Source organism: Pestalotiopsis fici (assembly GCF_000516985.1).
Source record: "Pestalotiopsis fici W106-1 unplaced genomic scaffold PFICI_Scf_5, whole genome shotgun sequence".
NCBI lineage: Eukaryota > Fungi > Ascomycota > Sordariomycetes > Amphisphaeriales > Sporocadaceae > Pestalotiopsis > Pestalotiopsis fici.
Genome location: NW_006917095.1, coordinates 3,211,680 through 3,228,178, shown reverse-complemented (window position 1 = coordinate 3,228,178; position 16,499 = coordinate 3,211,680). Strand labels below are relative to the sequence as shown.

Sequence of the window (16,499 nt, the reverse complement as noted above, 5' to 3'; positions counted from 1 at the left end):
AAGCAGTTTACTACGCAAGAGAACCGTTCTGCTAGAACTCCGCCAAAATTTAACAAATGAAATATAATAATATCAGACACGGGCCGAACCAGCCCTAATTGGATCATCCTATCACTGTGCTCTACCGGATCTTGGTGCTGGACCACTATGACCGCTTTGGCGAATGGCAGTCGGCAAGGCAAGTCAAACCAGAAATGGTGAAGGAGTAGAGTTGAAAAAGGCGGTTCCAGACAATTTCGCCTTTGTATCTTTTAACAATCCTTCCAAGACCATTACTGCCAGGGAGATGAAGGGAGCGTACGAGGACCTGGACCTCAACCACGAGCCCCCCCCCCCCCCCCCCCCATGCCGCTCTTGGACAAGGTCAGCAAGCGTGTCAACTGTACCTTCAACAGCACCCTATTGTGGACCTCTGAGAAGCGCAGTAGCCGATGGTCGTAAAGCGTGGCCGAGTACTTTTAGAAGAAATCCCGGCACTTGCGTTGTCCACGTGCCTGTCGATGGTAGGATTATATGGTTTGATGGGAGTGATCATGGCGCTTGTGTTGTCTATGTCTTCCAAGGGCATGATCATAATAGTTTGTGGTAGAAATCAGGCCCTTGAGTTACTCATGCGTCTTTCTCGTCAGGTCACTGTTGATTAGTTTTGGTTTTGTGGTGTTTTCTCTTCTTAGGGCCTGAACTCTTTAGAAACAGACGTCGGAGGCTTGTTTGATGGATTACATTTACATTTGTTATTCGTTTAATGTAGCAGCTGGTACTGTGAGTCATCACCCTTTTCCGCCTCTAACATGCCATGTAAATAGTCTATCAGACCCTATGATATCTTCAACTGCCAAATGCACAAGCTCTTGGTTGCTGTTTCCAGGTTGAGCAAAGTAGACGATCGCAATACATACTCGGCACGGTGTATTCATTCATGAACATGTTAAGGGAAATGTTTTTGCGAAGTGAAAATTCAAATTTCGCAGTATTGCGTTTTCCCAAGGCTCGATATGGGCTCGAATACCCCTTACCTGAAGCAAACGGGCAATGCCTCTTGCATAATGCTTTCGATTGTCGGAGGTAGTCGACCCTGTTAAAATCTGCTCAAAGTTGTGGTCATGTCGTCGAAATACAAGAGCTATAAATGATCCTACTATTAGAAATGTATCTTACCTCGAAATAGTATAAAATTAATGATGCGCCAAGCGTTTCCGACGACTTCCATTCCTGGGGATGGTACAAGGCCAGTTGAAGATGCCGCAGTGATGTTTTGTATACCAAGCGAGATTCTATCAAGACGTTCTCGTTGCAGTAGAGTTGACCTACCAGATGACTGCCAATTGCGCACAGAGCAGTCATTAAAGCCGGCGATCGATGCATTCCAGCAGCAGCGCCATTCCAGATATCTGGCAGAAATTCTTCGTCCCGAGGCAGGGCGCAGTACATGGATTCTACCAAAGCACCCACGAATAGCGTCGTGTTGTGCCGCGGCGCGCCCAGGACCTTGTGTTTCCGAACCACAGCGGCCTGTAGCTTTTCGAGCGCCGTGACTGGCTGGGGAGCCCGGGGCTTATTCCTGCTCTCCTGCCGACGACGTCCTCCGACAGCAGTATGACTCAGCACGATTACTGTTTGCTCGGTTCCTGGTACAGAGGGATCGGAATCCGGGTGTGGTGGTCCAACTTGCACAACCGACGACAACTGCTGTTGCCTCCCGCGTGGTTTCACCGCGTGCTTCCCAGCCACAAACAACTTGAGGCCGCGCTGTTGGTAGCCAGGGCACCGCGTATTGTACTTGACACAGCTTCCACAGGCAGGTCGTGCCTCGTCACACTTGATCTTCCGCACCAAACATTGCTGACACCCTCTTCTGGTCTTGGACGCGCCGACCATCATAGGTCCCCAGCCACACGAACAAATTTTGGGGTGGGGAGTCTCAGGACAAATGAATTGAAAAAAAGTCCCGCGGTGTGATCAGTTGAACGAGGCTAGAAACCAAAAGCAAATTCCAAAGGCAGATCGGGAAACACAAGGGGGCGCCTAGATGGGCAAACTGGGGTGCAGAGGGCTTCGTTTTTGCTTTGCCTGTGGGGCTGTGATAGCCTTGTATCGATATCGGACGCACGCGGGCTGCCTTTTATGTAGGGAATCCGTGGTCAGACAAAACCAGAGAAGCAGTGTGACTGTGTGATGGTGACTGGATCAGTGTGTGGTGCTTTCTGGTCGGTATGCGAAAAGCTGAAAGAAAAGGCTTATCTCGGTCTCCCCCTCTCAGCTCAAGCGGGCTCAATGTTGCGGTCTGCTTTTAGTGCTTGCTTGTGCTTCTTGCAGGTTGCGGAGAAAGGTTATCGGAGCATGCATGTAAGTAATAAGTGCTGCAAGCCTGACTGACAATCACGTCACGGGTGGCTGAGGTAGCTTATGCCCGGCGAGCTACGAATCAAAACACCGAGCAGGCGGGCAACGGAATTTGGCGGCAGCTTCACGTGTGACAGCAGAGACAAAGACGTGCAACAATAGTAAGCGGGGGGAGAGCTTGGGGATGCAATGACTTGCAGTCTGCAGATAACAAGAGAAACCATGAGGGTGAGAAAGTCCAACACCACAACACTGAAGCCCAAAGCAAGCTTGAGAGCTCAAGTAGGTCGGCAGTAGTGTAGTGTTGATGCGCATTGCAATGAGCTACCCTTCGGGTACCGGCGCCTAGGCCGTAGAACCCGGCCCCCTTTTTTTCCTCGCCGGCGCCGACTCCACACCACACAACCCCCCGAGTGGAGTGAGGCTTTTCCCGCGTCTGCGTTGAAACTCAAAGCGGCGAGTGGATCTCTAAGCGGTGGGGGCTTTTCAGGTGTGCTGTTCAAGTAGGATCCTCGGTACTACTGCTATGTGCTGCTGTCTGTGAGGCTTTCTTGGCCGGCGTTGCCAGCTGGGAGCGCCGGGTCAAACCTTCGGCAGAGAGGGGGAAACAAAACGTATATAACGCGCAGAAACTGTATTCTGAAACAGACCGCTGACGTAGGTCTTTTAGATGGTCTAAAGTCTATACCAGCAAGCTCACCTTGGCCGCTGGGAATATTTCGCTATTTTACACAAGGCGCGCGTCCTCGTGACCGGTATTGTGGTCTGGCGCTGAGTATTTCAGTTCTATTAGCAAAACTATACTTGAGCTGACCCTCATGCCTGGTTCCGATGACACCAAGTTGTCTGATATGGTAAATGATGGCAATAGTTCACTATACCTGAACAAGCTGCACTGTCCCAGCCGATTGGTTTAGCAAGGAACGTTGTAACCTTTTTAGACGGCAGCACAACCGCGAGCTGGAAAGAAAAGATATGGACTAGAGAGATTGGCTGAGTTTACGCGCTACGGTAAAGTGTATGGTAATGCCTAGGTTTTGCTTGGTCACAGTGTCTTGAGTGGGTGCCTGGTGCCTGGCTCGGAACAAGTTGTTTTCTTCGTCTCGGACCATCGCGAAGCTGGGCTGCGGGCCATGCCGAAAAAGAAAACGCACCTATTAGCCTTGCAGAGCCATAAGCCAGTGGGAGGGGAAGAAAACAACAATAGTATCTCGCTACGACCGACGCGCATGTTCGTGCCGAAGACGGAAGCACTCCATTAAGGGTGCCGGTGAGAACTCCAAAGGCATGAGAGGATGCCCGGCTCTCCCGGTGCCAGCTGAGAATGGGCATGATTTCCGGGATCTGAAATGGTAGCTGCCGCAGATGCGCGAAGATGCGGGAAGACGTTGTGTCACGACGTACAACATGAGACAAGGATAGATCGAGACGCGTAAAGGCTTGAAGTGTTGTTGCATTGCTTGTCGCTCTGAGGAAAGCGGTGACAAAGAGCCCGAGATATTGCGAAAAAAGGCAAAGCTCAAAAGATTCATGGCTAAAAGTTCACTCGTCATTATTGCTTTCAGACACAATATACCAAAGTTATTGTCATCTCGATTCTACCAATGTCCCATTATGCTTAGGTATAATTGCACTATAATGAGACCCTACTGAACGGCTTCACGTGAGTCGACGGCATGCCTGTAATTGCAACTGTAATCGCAAGAAGAAAAAGTCAATTAAATATCAGTTGACTGGTATTTTATATGGCTCAAAAACGCCCTGATTCGGCAATGTCGCGTTCGATCAATGGCATGAAGTGACACCAAACTGTTCAAGCATACGCGCGGCGAACCTAAAAGGACCTTCAGAGTGAGAGGGCTGGAGATAAAGGGAAGTAGGCTTGGCTCGGCACAGAGCATCTGATGGGCTTTCGCCGACACGCGCTCGAACAAATTGAATCTAATAGTTCTATTGTAGGTATGTTTCACATCTCCCCTTTGACAGTCGAGTATAAATCGCAAGCCATCATTAAACTCAATTTGAGCCTAGGTTCCGGTGGTAAAGAAGAATGTCGAGCGCGGCAGATTGGAATTCATGATTGCATAAAACCGCCGATCTTCTCAGACATGAACAAATTCACAAGTGTCTTGGATGAACCCAAGCGAAGCCGGCATTTATTGTGGAATAGCATACCTACACAGTAGGTTGACAATTGCACATGATCCGAGCTCAATTCCATAGAGGAGCCTTGACAGGCTGATCGAATTGGACCGGCGTGTGTCATCAGGTCGCCCTAGACATTCTACGACTGGCTGACAAGTATGCGCTTGAGTCAAGCCACGCCATCTCTTTTCCGTACGACCGTTAACACGGCTATCAAGATCCTTCGTCAGCACTTGGCAGCTCGATCTTGAATTGCAGATTTGGCAGATATTAATCGCTTCTTGCAAAAGCAATTATCCAATATTGAAACATTCTTGAACCTTTTGCCTTGCTGTGCCTAGAGGGAGATGAAAGATTGTCATGCGCAGTAATGCAGGTGGATCTTATCTGAGCGTACTGAAAATGGCAAGGCAATTTTTATCTCGTAGTCTTTCTCTTGCAAAACGCGCATTACATGACTTGGCGCTCAAAGCTAGCCATGACCCTATGCATATATCAATCGTGCGTGTACATGCGAATTCTCGATTCGTCAGTCTCGGCGTCTCGTTGGTTGTGGTCAGCTTTCCAAGAGCAGGGTCCTAGCTGGCAACGTGCCTACTAAAAAGTAGAGAATGTGGTAAAACACGACACGAGTCACAACTACGATGCGATGAAGGCATATCCCTCATAAGCCATGAATGCAGCAACCAAGACCTCAATGCCGATCGCTAAACTTCCATCCCATGATCGATTGCCGAGACAGGACTAAAATAGACGGCAAAGCCAATATTCATAGTATAATAGTTAAACTGCTGCTGATGCGAAAAAGACGATAAGGGGAGGGATGGCATATGATTTGTCTTGTCCCAATCGCGGCATGCTTGACTCAGCAAGGGAACGTTGACGGAGTATTATTCCCAGGAAACTTGCTCATCAAGACGAGAGACAAAGTCGCACATGTCGATCCCTCAGGCGTTGGCTATGGTCAAGGCATTAGATCTGCCAACAAATCTGGGTACCGGGGAAATCAGTTGCGGGGCGCCTTTGTCTCCGGTAGCGAACAAACAGATAGCACCGATAGGAGCAGGGCCGCGAGCAGGTATCTGGTGGAGTTTGCGGACACAGTACAACGGCGGTCATCGGGTTGACTCTGTGATCGATGCCTCTCACCTGCAGCTGATGATGAATATTGGTACTGGCTCTATGATACGTACGTTGCATTACGAGATGCCCTGGTCAATGGTCACTGAAGCAAGTTGCGGCTTATATATCTACAGTATGAAAACCATCTTTAACAGACAATTTGACACGTATTCAACCCTGCCAACTTTTCTGATTTAGAACGTAGCATTCGCCCCGGCAACAAAACAAGAACGGTGTAGTTTATATGCTTTAAGATATGATCTTATATGTGACACATCCCACCGCTATACCGGATCCAGGGATGGAGACAGTCCTTAGGTCAACAGGGCTTTGCCCATTATGGTATCTGCAGCCCCTTCCTTGTATCCCGCTGACATGGCAAAAACCAATAAAAAATTAAAAATAAGAATAAGAAAGAAAGGCCATCTCTTCCGTTGTAGTTGTACACTTGATCCTCGGCTGCATTGAATTAGTAGATGCAATTCTCGAGAGACCCCACGGAAATCGTACGAACGTGGCAGGGCGGATGGGAATTGGTTCAATTGGTAGCATTAGTATCATCTCCTGAGGTGGTGCAGCAGCACGGACACGGCGAATTATGAACAGGGACCCCCGGAAATGAAGAAAAAACAGGCTCAGCGTACGGCAACGGTAATAGTAATCTCGAGACTTGGCGTCTACATCATGTACCATGCGCGCGCATTTGGTGTTTTGCATACTTGTGTTTGCTGCCAGCAGACATACATAAAAGCATTCATCAGACGACACAACTAAGCAACGACGAGTCATCTAGTAGCTACTAGGTAGTTTCTGAGGCATTGGTTCGAATTGCGCGTCTGCTTCTCAAACAGTCAAGTCACTGCTGGATGCTGACAAAAGCAGGTACCTCTCAGTAACTCATTTGCCTCGGGCTTTTACTCGTACCCGCACCCGTCCCCACGATGGACTGGGAACCCCCCCTCTGAGGACTTTGATCATCAATCACCACGTAGGTAGTGTTAGGTTGAAGCTACCATGTGTGGAAATCCTGTCGCAACGTCCAAATGTGCTCCGGCCAACGTGGTACGAAGGGAACTCGTGGCCCATGTGCGGTTGATTTTCGAGTCGGGAACCATCTGCGCGGATCGATCTCGAGTCTTTGCTCTGCCCTGCTCTGCTCTGAACCAGAAAAAGCGTCCAGTCGGTCGAGGAATGATAAGATCTGGGGAAGAAAATCATACGTCGTCAATCTGGGCTGAGAAATGAGAATGACATGCCATCCAAGAACCACCTCGAGCAATAGGGAAAAAAGTCATCTCAGCAACTTCAGGATAGTGAGATGAATAAATCTGTATTATAATTATATTAATATTTGATTCATCAGGATACTCATCTAATGCATCCCTTTCGATCAAGCCGCCTTTCGCCGCGTAAACCGCCCCTGTCTCCCTGCCCCATTGCTTGTCTAGCGCGGCAGCGATCAATGCCTGTCGCCCGCCACCGTTTCGGCCTGTCCAATGGACAACCCGGTCAGTTTCCATACGAGTTGTTGATGCCCCCGCGGACGTGGAAGACCAAATAGGACAACGGGGGTCACTTATTTTCTTCTTCGTCTTGGGACGGGTCACTGAGCAAACTGTGCTCTCGCGGACAATTATGAGGTCTGGCGTTGACGCACGGAGAGGTACGCGACGTGGTCGTGCGAAATTGCGGGAGATGAGATGTACCTATTTTACCTATCTCTCAGATTGGTCGAAATAGCTGTGCCTGGCCCAGATGCCTCGACCGTCCAGGAACTTGCACCCCATTTGATGATTCTCTTGCGGTAGTTACCTGTACCTGATGCAACTTTGGTCTGCCCGCACTAAGGGGGGGCGTCCTGGACTGGAGCTTGCCAACTGTTTGGTGCCGCTTAACTGTCACTCTAGTTGATCTGATCAAGCGTCGAATTAGCGCAAAGCAGGCGCTGCATAGTGGTGACCTACATGATTTAGCGCACATGCAGTCTTTACTTGCGTGCCTGCCTGCCTAACTACCTACCTACCTACCTAGGTAGAAACTGGCTGGTAGGCAAAATATAGGTATCAATCATGAAATGCATTATTACGTTTACTTAGCCGAGCGCGTTCCTGGCTGCAAAAAGTTTCCGAGTGCGAGATAAAGGATTGACAGACTGGCAACCGACAGAGAATATATGCAATATACGTAATGGTCGACGTTTAGACAGCGATGACGATCGCGGTCGTGTCGTGTTCAGAACATTGAATGATGAGTACATGTGCAATGGGTAGGTACGTACCGTACAGAGATTATCTCAGTGCATGTTCAAACGACAGCAACAGCAATAGCAGCAGCAGGCCCTGAACTGGACTGAATTGAGGCGCAGTACCCGCGCTAGACCACTGCTGGCAAAGGGTGCCATTTCGCCATTTCTCCAGTGCCTCTAGAAAGCGCGGTGGGTCTCGTTTCCTCTGGCCTGTGGATTCCCTTGTGGCCCATTGAAGTGAGCCAGACTCACCACTCACAGTACTACCTACACACACCTCTACGGTACACCTGCCCGCGAGGTACGTAGTAGTAAAGCTACTTTACTTTTTCTAGCACATGTCCACCAACATTAGGGCCCAGTGGACAGACAGAGCTACACTACATACAGGTAGCTACGGGGTCTCGTCTCTCTTGCTGCTGTTGCTGTTAATGCTAGCCCGCTAGCTACCTAGGTACTGCTGTGATTTACACGGGTCCTGGGTCCTGGATCCTCACCCATTGACTCTCCAATTGGCCGGCGGAGAATGAGCCAGACACAGGCAGGCAAAAGCAGCAGAGCTCCAGGCCTCATGTCGGGTTCTGCCAATGCAAGCAAATGATCCATCCCCAATTCAATTCCCTGCTGCAACTCTCTGCCCTGGCCTGTCTCCAATCTGCCCAGGCAAGTCACTCAAGTCCCCCAATTCTCTCCCTATCCTTTTTCCAAACATTCCGACCCTTTTCTTTGACTTTGATTTTGACTTTCTTGACACTCTTTGGAGTTACTACCACCAACCATCATCGTCACCACATCTTTTCCCTCAGCCCTTTCCTCTTTTCCCCGTCTCATTCTTGCGTCCTTGCCCTTGGTTTCCTGCTTGGTGACTTAGTGTGTACATCGTCGTTGCTCCTTAATTCCACTACCACCTGTCCCGGGTTTCGACGTGAACGCCGCTCCCTTCTTTTGTTTCCACAGCTGAGGACCCTTCCACCTTGTCTCCGCGCTTCCCCTTTTTTTTTTCTTCTCTTCCAATCTGCCGCTTGTGTCTCTAGAATTTGGGTGTCAGTACTGCACTTTTTTCTTCGCACGGCAGCTCATCTCGTCAAGAATTCATCTCGAGGCCGAAAAAATACAACCAAGAAAAAAAAAAGGAATACTTATTCAACTGGTTTCTTTTCCCATCCCTTTCCATAAGGAAGTAAAAAAAAAAAGGATCGAAATTTAAGACCCAAATCCAGAATCGAGACGCTCGGACGCTTGCACTGTTCGATCAGTCTTGCCTCCCATGTCCTGCTAGGCAAAACCTCCACCGTCTTCCAGTGTGTCCTTTCGTGGCACCTGAGAATCTTCTCGACTTCACGATAACCTCACTACTATTTCTCCTCCGACACCGACGACCCCGGTCGTTCCGAGATACACTCGACGGCCATCGGACAGACAGGTCTACGGTAGCTGTGAATCTCCTGTGTCGGCTCTTATCCATTCGTTTCCACCTCCGGTCGCAGGCGCCCTTTGATTCGAACCTCCCCTCTGTCATAAACGGTCTTCGGTCGAGATTTTGATCTTTTCTTTCGTGCCACTACATTTCTTTAATCGGCCGACTGGCCCGACTGGCAATCCAGAACTCGATTGCCTATTTTCAGAAAAATAACGGTATGAGGGCGTGCATCTAATTCCAATTCACATTGTGTCTAGCATCCCATTACCACACAATCCCAGGACTCTCGCACCGTAGCATATCCTGCCACTATATTTACCAGTTCTATACGATTGGATTGCCTTGTAACAAACGATGCTAACTCGTATGCCGCCAGTATCATCTTGACCCTTGTTCTAGACGCGACTCTCGTTTTGAAACACTGGGCCCTGTCCCTACCCATCAGTATCGATTTCAAAGGTCAATTCTTTTGCTCGTTGCAGAATTGATTTTTCTTCAAACCTATAGCAGGCACGCTTTTGTAGGATCATGGCTGCTATGATTCAATCGTTTCCCCAGCAGAACGGAACAGTCACCATGCTTCAAACGAGACCTGGCTCATCATCAGCCATGTCGGGACACTCTCATAGCCATTCCCAGTCAGGCTCTGGCCAGCAGTATGCATCAGCCTCGCAGACAAGTCGAAACAACTCATACGCCGTGCCTGGTATGGTGAATGGGCAGACAAGCTATCGGGGCATAGCTGCAAATCCAGTTCAGCCATATGCCTTCACATCGACTCCTGCCTTGAGCAACAATGGACAGTGGCAGCCATATGGAACATTGAGGACATCATCAAGCCCATCCTTGCCAACAACGCAAACGATAAGTGGTAATATGGTTTCACGCCCTCAATACCAACAACACGCTTCCATGACCAATCTTCCCAGCTCGGCCAGGATACCTGCACAAACAATGGCTCGCGATGATTCCGCCCTTCCATCTGCCACGAAGCAGCAAATGATGAGCCAGCCGACCTTTGCCCAGGTTGCAGGCGGAAAAGCTGCTCCGGATCGATACAGGCGGCCAGCACAACGAGCTCCAGTCGATTCGTCGTCAAGTACCTCATCGCAATCGCAGAGTTCTAGCGCAGGTTCAGGCTCAGCAATGCCATCTGGATCGGGTATGGCCACGGTTGTTCATTTGTATAATCCGCGAGTCACCGGCCAAAGGATGCCAGTACACAGAAATTCGGCGACGCTGGCAGCTCGACCGCACAGTCTTTATGGCTATGTGCCAGGGATGTCGGCAGATGATATGCTGATTCAACGCCAGCCAACCGAGGAAGAAATGAGGCGATTCCGTCGACGCAGCATGCACTCGATTGATACGTCAGATTATCCTATTCCTTTGACCCCGCAAGAGCTGAAGCAGCAAACTGAAGCCGCTCGCCGCGCAAGAAAGGCTAGCATATCTGACAAGAGCCAAAAAGCGTCGCCACGCGTTGTGCCTGTCCCAGTTGCGGCAAGCAACACGAATCAGAACACTGCTACGCAGGCCCGGAATGGCAGCTCTGAAAGCCTCGTGTCTAGCAAGAGTAGCAACTCTCGGCCATCTTCGGTAAGTGCACCAATTATATCGTTTTGCCCGATGCATTGCCCAATCAGCGGTGTAGTCCCCCATTTCCCTTCCCATGCTCATGCATTGTGCCATTCTAGTCTACCAATCGAAACTCCAACGCATCCGTCCCCACAGCCAGCCCCGCCTCGACAATTACCACGTCCGACGACAAGTCCAACACTCTGGATACCCCAAAATCGGTCAACATTCCTCCTAGGGGATCTTCGTCGGATGCTGCGAAGCGAGTTCTCACTCCTTCGCCACTATCCAAGCCGGCAACCATGCCTTCTGACGAGGCTGCCAAACCTGCATCAGACAATGCTCCTGCCGCCGCGCCATCGAAGCCCCCTGGCTCATCCCATGGGCCCGCAGCGAACAGCCCTGCCGCACAACACCTGGCGGCTATCAACGAAAAAGGAAAATCAAAGAGCAAAACATCTCGACTTCGTCGAGCTTTCTCTTTTGGCAGTGCCGCTGACTTTAAGAAGGCTGCTGGTCAAGATGTCTCCGATGATGCCAGCCGAATCGGCCATCATGATGCTGGCAAGCTACGGAAGGAGCCTGATACCGATGATTTGTACGAGCAGGAACAAGCTCGCATTGCTCAAAAGCAAGAGGCCAGCGGCCTTGGTAACAACATCTACTCGGGCACCAAAATCTTCACCGGGTCGACGGATAATTTGTCGATTTCTTCAACTGCATCATCTGCATCCATCATGCTGCGGAAGATGGGCAAGGGCATGAAAAAGGGCGGGCGTTCTCTCGCAGGCTTATTCCGGCCAAAGTCTGTGATTGGCTCACCTATTGGAGAGGTGGCTGCCCCCGAAGCCAGCCAAGCAGCAGTGTCCATGATTACAGTTGAGGCCGAACGGGAAAGGGTCAATGTTACCTCGAACGCAGATCTGTCTCATCAGGCAGGGGCATCTGGATTTCCACGCCTGGAACGTAATTCGTTGGATGCCATGGATCAAGTGCATCACGATAGCCTCAAGTCAGATCGCGTGGGTAGCTCTGACAACGACTCGATGGCTCGAAAGAGCATTGTCGGAGGAGAAAAGGAACGGGCAGAAGTCCTCGGTGCCATTCGAAAAGGCATTCTTAAGAGTAAGTGAGGGACCTGAATGATATTGTTCCATAAAGACTAACAAAAGCTTCCTTAGCCCGCAGCAACTCACCGAGCCCCTCGCCGCAAGCCGGCAAAGGGCCTGTCTTTGAGCTTCCCATGATTCCCAACGTCTCGGATTCTCCCAACTCGACGGCGCCTAGCACTCCCAACGAAGATGGCTCTGGCAAGCTCCCGGGATCCATTACTATTGGCAGTGAGGACTATTTCATGTCTGCTTTGAAGCTCCGCCAAGACTCCAAGAGTGCACCGGGAACGCCACAGGGTGTGCTGAGCAAGCGCAACGCTACTTTCAGCCCTAGGCTCATATTCCATGACACTTGGCCGCCTCAGGAGTATGACAGGCGAGGTGAGATTGCTACTTGCAATCGTCTGACGCCCATGCTGGCACAACAGATCAAGGAGGAACTGAACAGTTTCAAGATGGTAAGTCGCAAGGTTCCACCGTGACTTAGACTGTGTAACTAATACCCGGTGCTGCAGGAGATGGAGGTTCATGAAACGTCCAAAATTTATACGCACTTTTTCTGATGAAGAGCATTTCAAGCGCACATCTCGACGAGCCTTTTCCTTTTTTTTTCATACAGCATTGTTATCATCCACTCATGTGTTTCTCAGTATTCACTTTGGCGGCGTATGGCCTGGTCAGCATAGTAAGGAGTCTATTGGCGTTCTGGAATTTTCTGAAACACCCGATTCGTCCCCGATTAGACGGGTACCGGTCAATAAGCAGGTATTTGCGTAGCAGCAAATCAGCCGTCCTTTGTTCATTTCTTTCCATTTTTCTACACATCTTCGAGGACTTCAGTAATTACCAAATCAATCATAGCAGCATGCCTGCACAACGTTCCACTTGTTCCTGCGCGAATGGTACATGGATCGAGCCAATTAAGCTCGCAAACTATTTTGGCTCAATATAGTCTCATGTGGCATGAGCCTGGCAATATGATCTGTGCAAGGAAACCGCAATGCGGACTATTGGGCAAGACTCTACAAACAATCAGAACATTGCGCAATAGTAGGAGGGAAACGACAGTCGCAAGCCAATTCCCATCTGAAGAATTTGAGTTGAGGCTACCAACCACCCGGGAAGCACCAGATCATACCCAATTGGATGAGGCTCTTACCGCAAGAGCCTCTCACTAGCAGCCAACCACGCTGGAGGCTTACATCTAGCCAAACAAGACGGAAAAATAAAAACATACAAAATAAAAATCTAGCATCGTGAACAACACAAAAAACGGTGGCAGAATCACAAAAGAGGGAGCACACGCGTATCTGGAAAAGAGATATGGACTTTCATTTAGCGCTTCCTGGCATGGAGCGTGGGTCTTGCTACCCAAAATCACACTTTGGGGGAGATAGCGAAAAGTAATTGATTAAATGTTTTCAAAGCCATAGTTTCGCCCGATGCTTATATTGCGCACTGATGCACTTGCCGTCGTTGGCCACTTGGCAGTCGATTACCAAAAGACAGGGGATTCGTGTTGCTGCAGATGACTGTTATGACTGTTATTAATCATCCTACAGATATTGGGATGGCGTTTCCATTCGTTTTGCGCGTCAAGTGCGTCAAAAGCTTTCTCAGATCCCTTGTGGCTGTGGAAATGACCAGAAATTCGACAAACAAGACTAGTTTTGGTGCTCTTGTACCCTGCTGTGTTTTTGACTAGTAGCATGTAGTGTAGATCATGGAAGTTTCGATACGAGCTGTGATGGAGGCGGTAGCGTTGCCAGATGGATTCATGACATGAAATCCGCAACGCTGTTTGGTCATGCAATATGCACCTGACATGTTTCAATTGGACAGATCTTTGCCTGTCGAGAGCAGTAGTTATGCAGCAGTGTCTAGAAAGGGTTGAATGATGCCGATCGCCTGCACGTAATCATCCTGTGCAAATATGTTGAGCCTACCAAGCCTACCTAGTCCCTTGGTGAAGACGCATTGTTGGAGGATCATTCAACTCTGACTGAAACATTCTGGACAGCGGGTGTGGTGACTATGACTGGTGGTTGGGAAAATTCCCAGGGTCCCCCTACATGGTACTAGTGTACCGCGTATTAAATGAGGGGGTGGTGCGCCATTGACCAAGAGGCTCGCTAGAGCTGGATGCTGGTTCTTAGCGCCTCCCAGATACGATGATCACTTGATCGGACAAGATCTATCTCAGCCTTGTGCTGATTATGCAAGGCTATGGCGTTTTCTCTACGTGCTCCACTTTATTTTCTAGACCCCTGCCATAAGTTCGACGGAGGGTTCAAAAAAAAAAAGTTACGGTTTGGCGCATTGCGATCACGGACTCGGGGCTCTATACCAGGCTCTGACCTTGCACCTACCTCACCGCGACAGCGGAACGCTCCCTCAGGCAGCCGAATACACACAGACACGCTGGATTTCGTCCGACGAAGAAGTCTCGCATGCTGGACGTCTCCAGGCCGGAGACTTTTAGTTCAGAGAGGCTTCATGACCATGGCTTCCACCTCGCCCATTGATGCGCAACCAGAGGTTGCTGCGCCGGCGCGAAATGATGCCACAACCACCACTGCGAGCAAGAAGCCGAAACTTCATGGCAGAGCATTCTATGAAAGCATCGGAAGTCCCAAGTTTGTAGTCGCCCCCATGGTCGACCAGTCAGAGTTTGTATGTTACTGCCCGCCTTGTGTTTGATCGCATCTTTTGCAAAAAGAAACTGACAAGTTTCTCTATTCTAGGCATGGCGCATGCTCACACGATCTTTCATGACGCCTTCTGAGAACGAAAAATTGCTCGCATATACACCAATGTTCCACGCTCGTCTATTCGAAGAAACCGCCAGATACAGAGACACGCATTTCCAAGCAGTACATCCGGTACCCGCAGCGAAAAAAGGCGAGCCTGAGCCGCCAGTCGACACTACCCCGTGGCTGGACGGAAACCCCAACTTCGACCGACCATTGTTTGTGCAGTTCTGCGCCAACGAACCCTCACATCTGCTCGCTGCTGCTCAGCTCGCGGCACCGTACTGCGACGCCGTGGATCTCAACCTAGGATGTCCCCAGGGGATCGCTCGGAAAGGTCACTATGGTGCCTTTTTGCAGGAGGACCAGGACTTGATCTACAGGCTCATCAACACATTACATGAAAACTTGCCAATTCCTGTAACGGCCAAGATCAGGTGCCTCGACACAAAAGAGGCAACCCTGGCTTACGCCAAGAACTGTTTGGCTGCGGGCGCAAGTATCGTCACATTGCACGGGCGGAGAAGGGAGCAAAAAGGACATTTGACGGGTCTTGCCGACTGGACCTACATTCGTTATTTGAGAGACAACCTTCCACCAGAGACGGTCATCTTTGCCAATGGCAATATCCTGCAACGAAGCGATGTCGACAAGTGTCTCGAGGTCACGGGTGCCGATGCCATCATGAGTGCCGAGGGCAACTTGAGCGATCCCTCCATCTTTGCAGAACTGCCGCCACCCGACTTTGAGACTCGAGAGTACTGGCGCGGCAAAGACGGCAAGGGTGGATACAGGGTCGATGCCATTTTCAGGCGGTACATGGACATTATTTATAAACACGTGGTGAGGGATATCCCGGCGCCAGTACGGAGACCCTTGTTTGTCGTTGGCGACGATGAGGGTTGGATGCAGCAGGCACAAGCCGAAGAAGAGCCAGAAGAGGAAGGCCCTGCAAAGAAAAAGAGGAAGAAGGAGGGTGGCTCAAAGCCAAAACCATGCTTTGATCCCAACTTGTTGGCGATGAGGCCCCATTTATTCCATCTTTTGCGGCATTTCGTGGCAAAGAACACAGACATTCGCGACGCACTGGCCAAGGCGCGCCCTGGCGATGTTCCGGCCTTTGAGAACGTCTTGCAGCTCGTCGAGCACCGGGTCGCGCAAGGATTAATTGAGTACGCAAAGACGGATGGAAAAAGCGCCGAGGAGGCCGAGCCGGAAACAGAGGCCGTACCGGCTGCTCAAACAGACACAAACACGAATGACAATGGTGTCGATGCCAACGGAGAAGCAGACGCTCCTCTGGATTCGGAGAGCTCGGTAGCCATTGTGAAAAAGTGCAAACGACCTTGGTGGATCGCTCAACCCATCATCAGGCCGCTGCCAAAGGAAGCATTGGCCAAGGGAGCACTATCTCTGAGCAAGAAGGACAAGAAGAAGATGGAGGAGGAGCTGCAGAAGACTGGCGAGGCTGAGAACAATGGGGGTGACGAGACTTGCCTACCAAAGCCCGACGGCCCGGACGGTATCAAGGAGCCAAAGATGGACGACAAGCAAAAAGGCCTTGTTAGTGACGAGCTGGTGTGTGGATAGTTGATGCTACTAGACAAGACTTGTACAAATTGACTAGAATAATAGAGTAAATAAAGCAATTCATCAAGGTCAGATAGTGTTAGATGCAATTGCCGGGTTGTCAAATGTCCCTTTCCTAGCTGCCACGTTCAACATGCCTCTGATTCGATAATCTATAGAATTACCGATGTGAATATGGAATTTGCATAGGCCCA

General features: G+C 50.0%; 3 protein-coding genes across 3 annotated transcripts; 2 read left to right on the top strand and 1 right to left on the bottom strand.

Annotated features, from left to right (window-relative positions):
- Positions 1-1,078: 1,078 nt before the first annotated feature.
- PFICI_08276 (uncharacterized protein) lies at positions 1,079-1,878 on the bottom strand (the record flags this gene model as incomplete). Its single annotated transcript, XM_007836857.1, has 2 exons — positions 1,079-1,123; positions 1,312-1,878. 2 exons carry the CDS (start codon positions 1,876-1,878, stop codon positions 1,079-1,081), a joined length of 612 nt encoding a protein of 203 aa, XP_007835048.1.
- A 7,925-nt stretch (positions 1,879-9,803) lies between these two features.
- PFICI_08275 (uncharacterized protein) lies at positions 9,804-12,528 on the top strand (the record flags this gene model as incomplete). Its single annotated transcript, XM_007836856.1, has 4 exons — positions 9,804-10,874; positions 10,973-11,978; positions 12,035-12,423; positions 12,481-12,528. The coding sequence occupies 4 exons, from the start codon at positions 9,804-9,806 to the stop codon at positions 12,526-12,528; spliced, it is 2,514 nt and encodes an 837-aa protein (XP_007835047.1).
- Positions 12,529-14,467: 1,939 nt separating this feature from the next.
- On the top strand, positions 14,468-16,305 carry PFICI_08274 (uncharacterized protein; the record flags this gene model as incomplete). The annotated part of the gene is made up of 2 exons (XM_007836855.1): positions 14,468-14,638; positions 14,710-16,305. 2 exons carry the CDS (start codon positions 14,468-14,470, stop codon positions 16,303-16,305), a joined length of 1,767 nt encoding a protein of 588 aa, XP_007835046.1.
- Between the last annotated feature and the right edge of the window lie 194 nt (positions 16,306-16,499).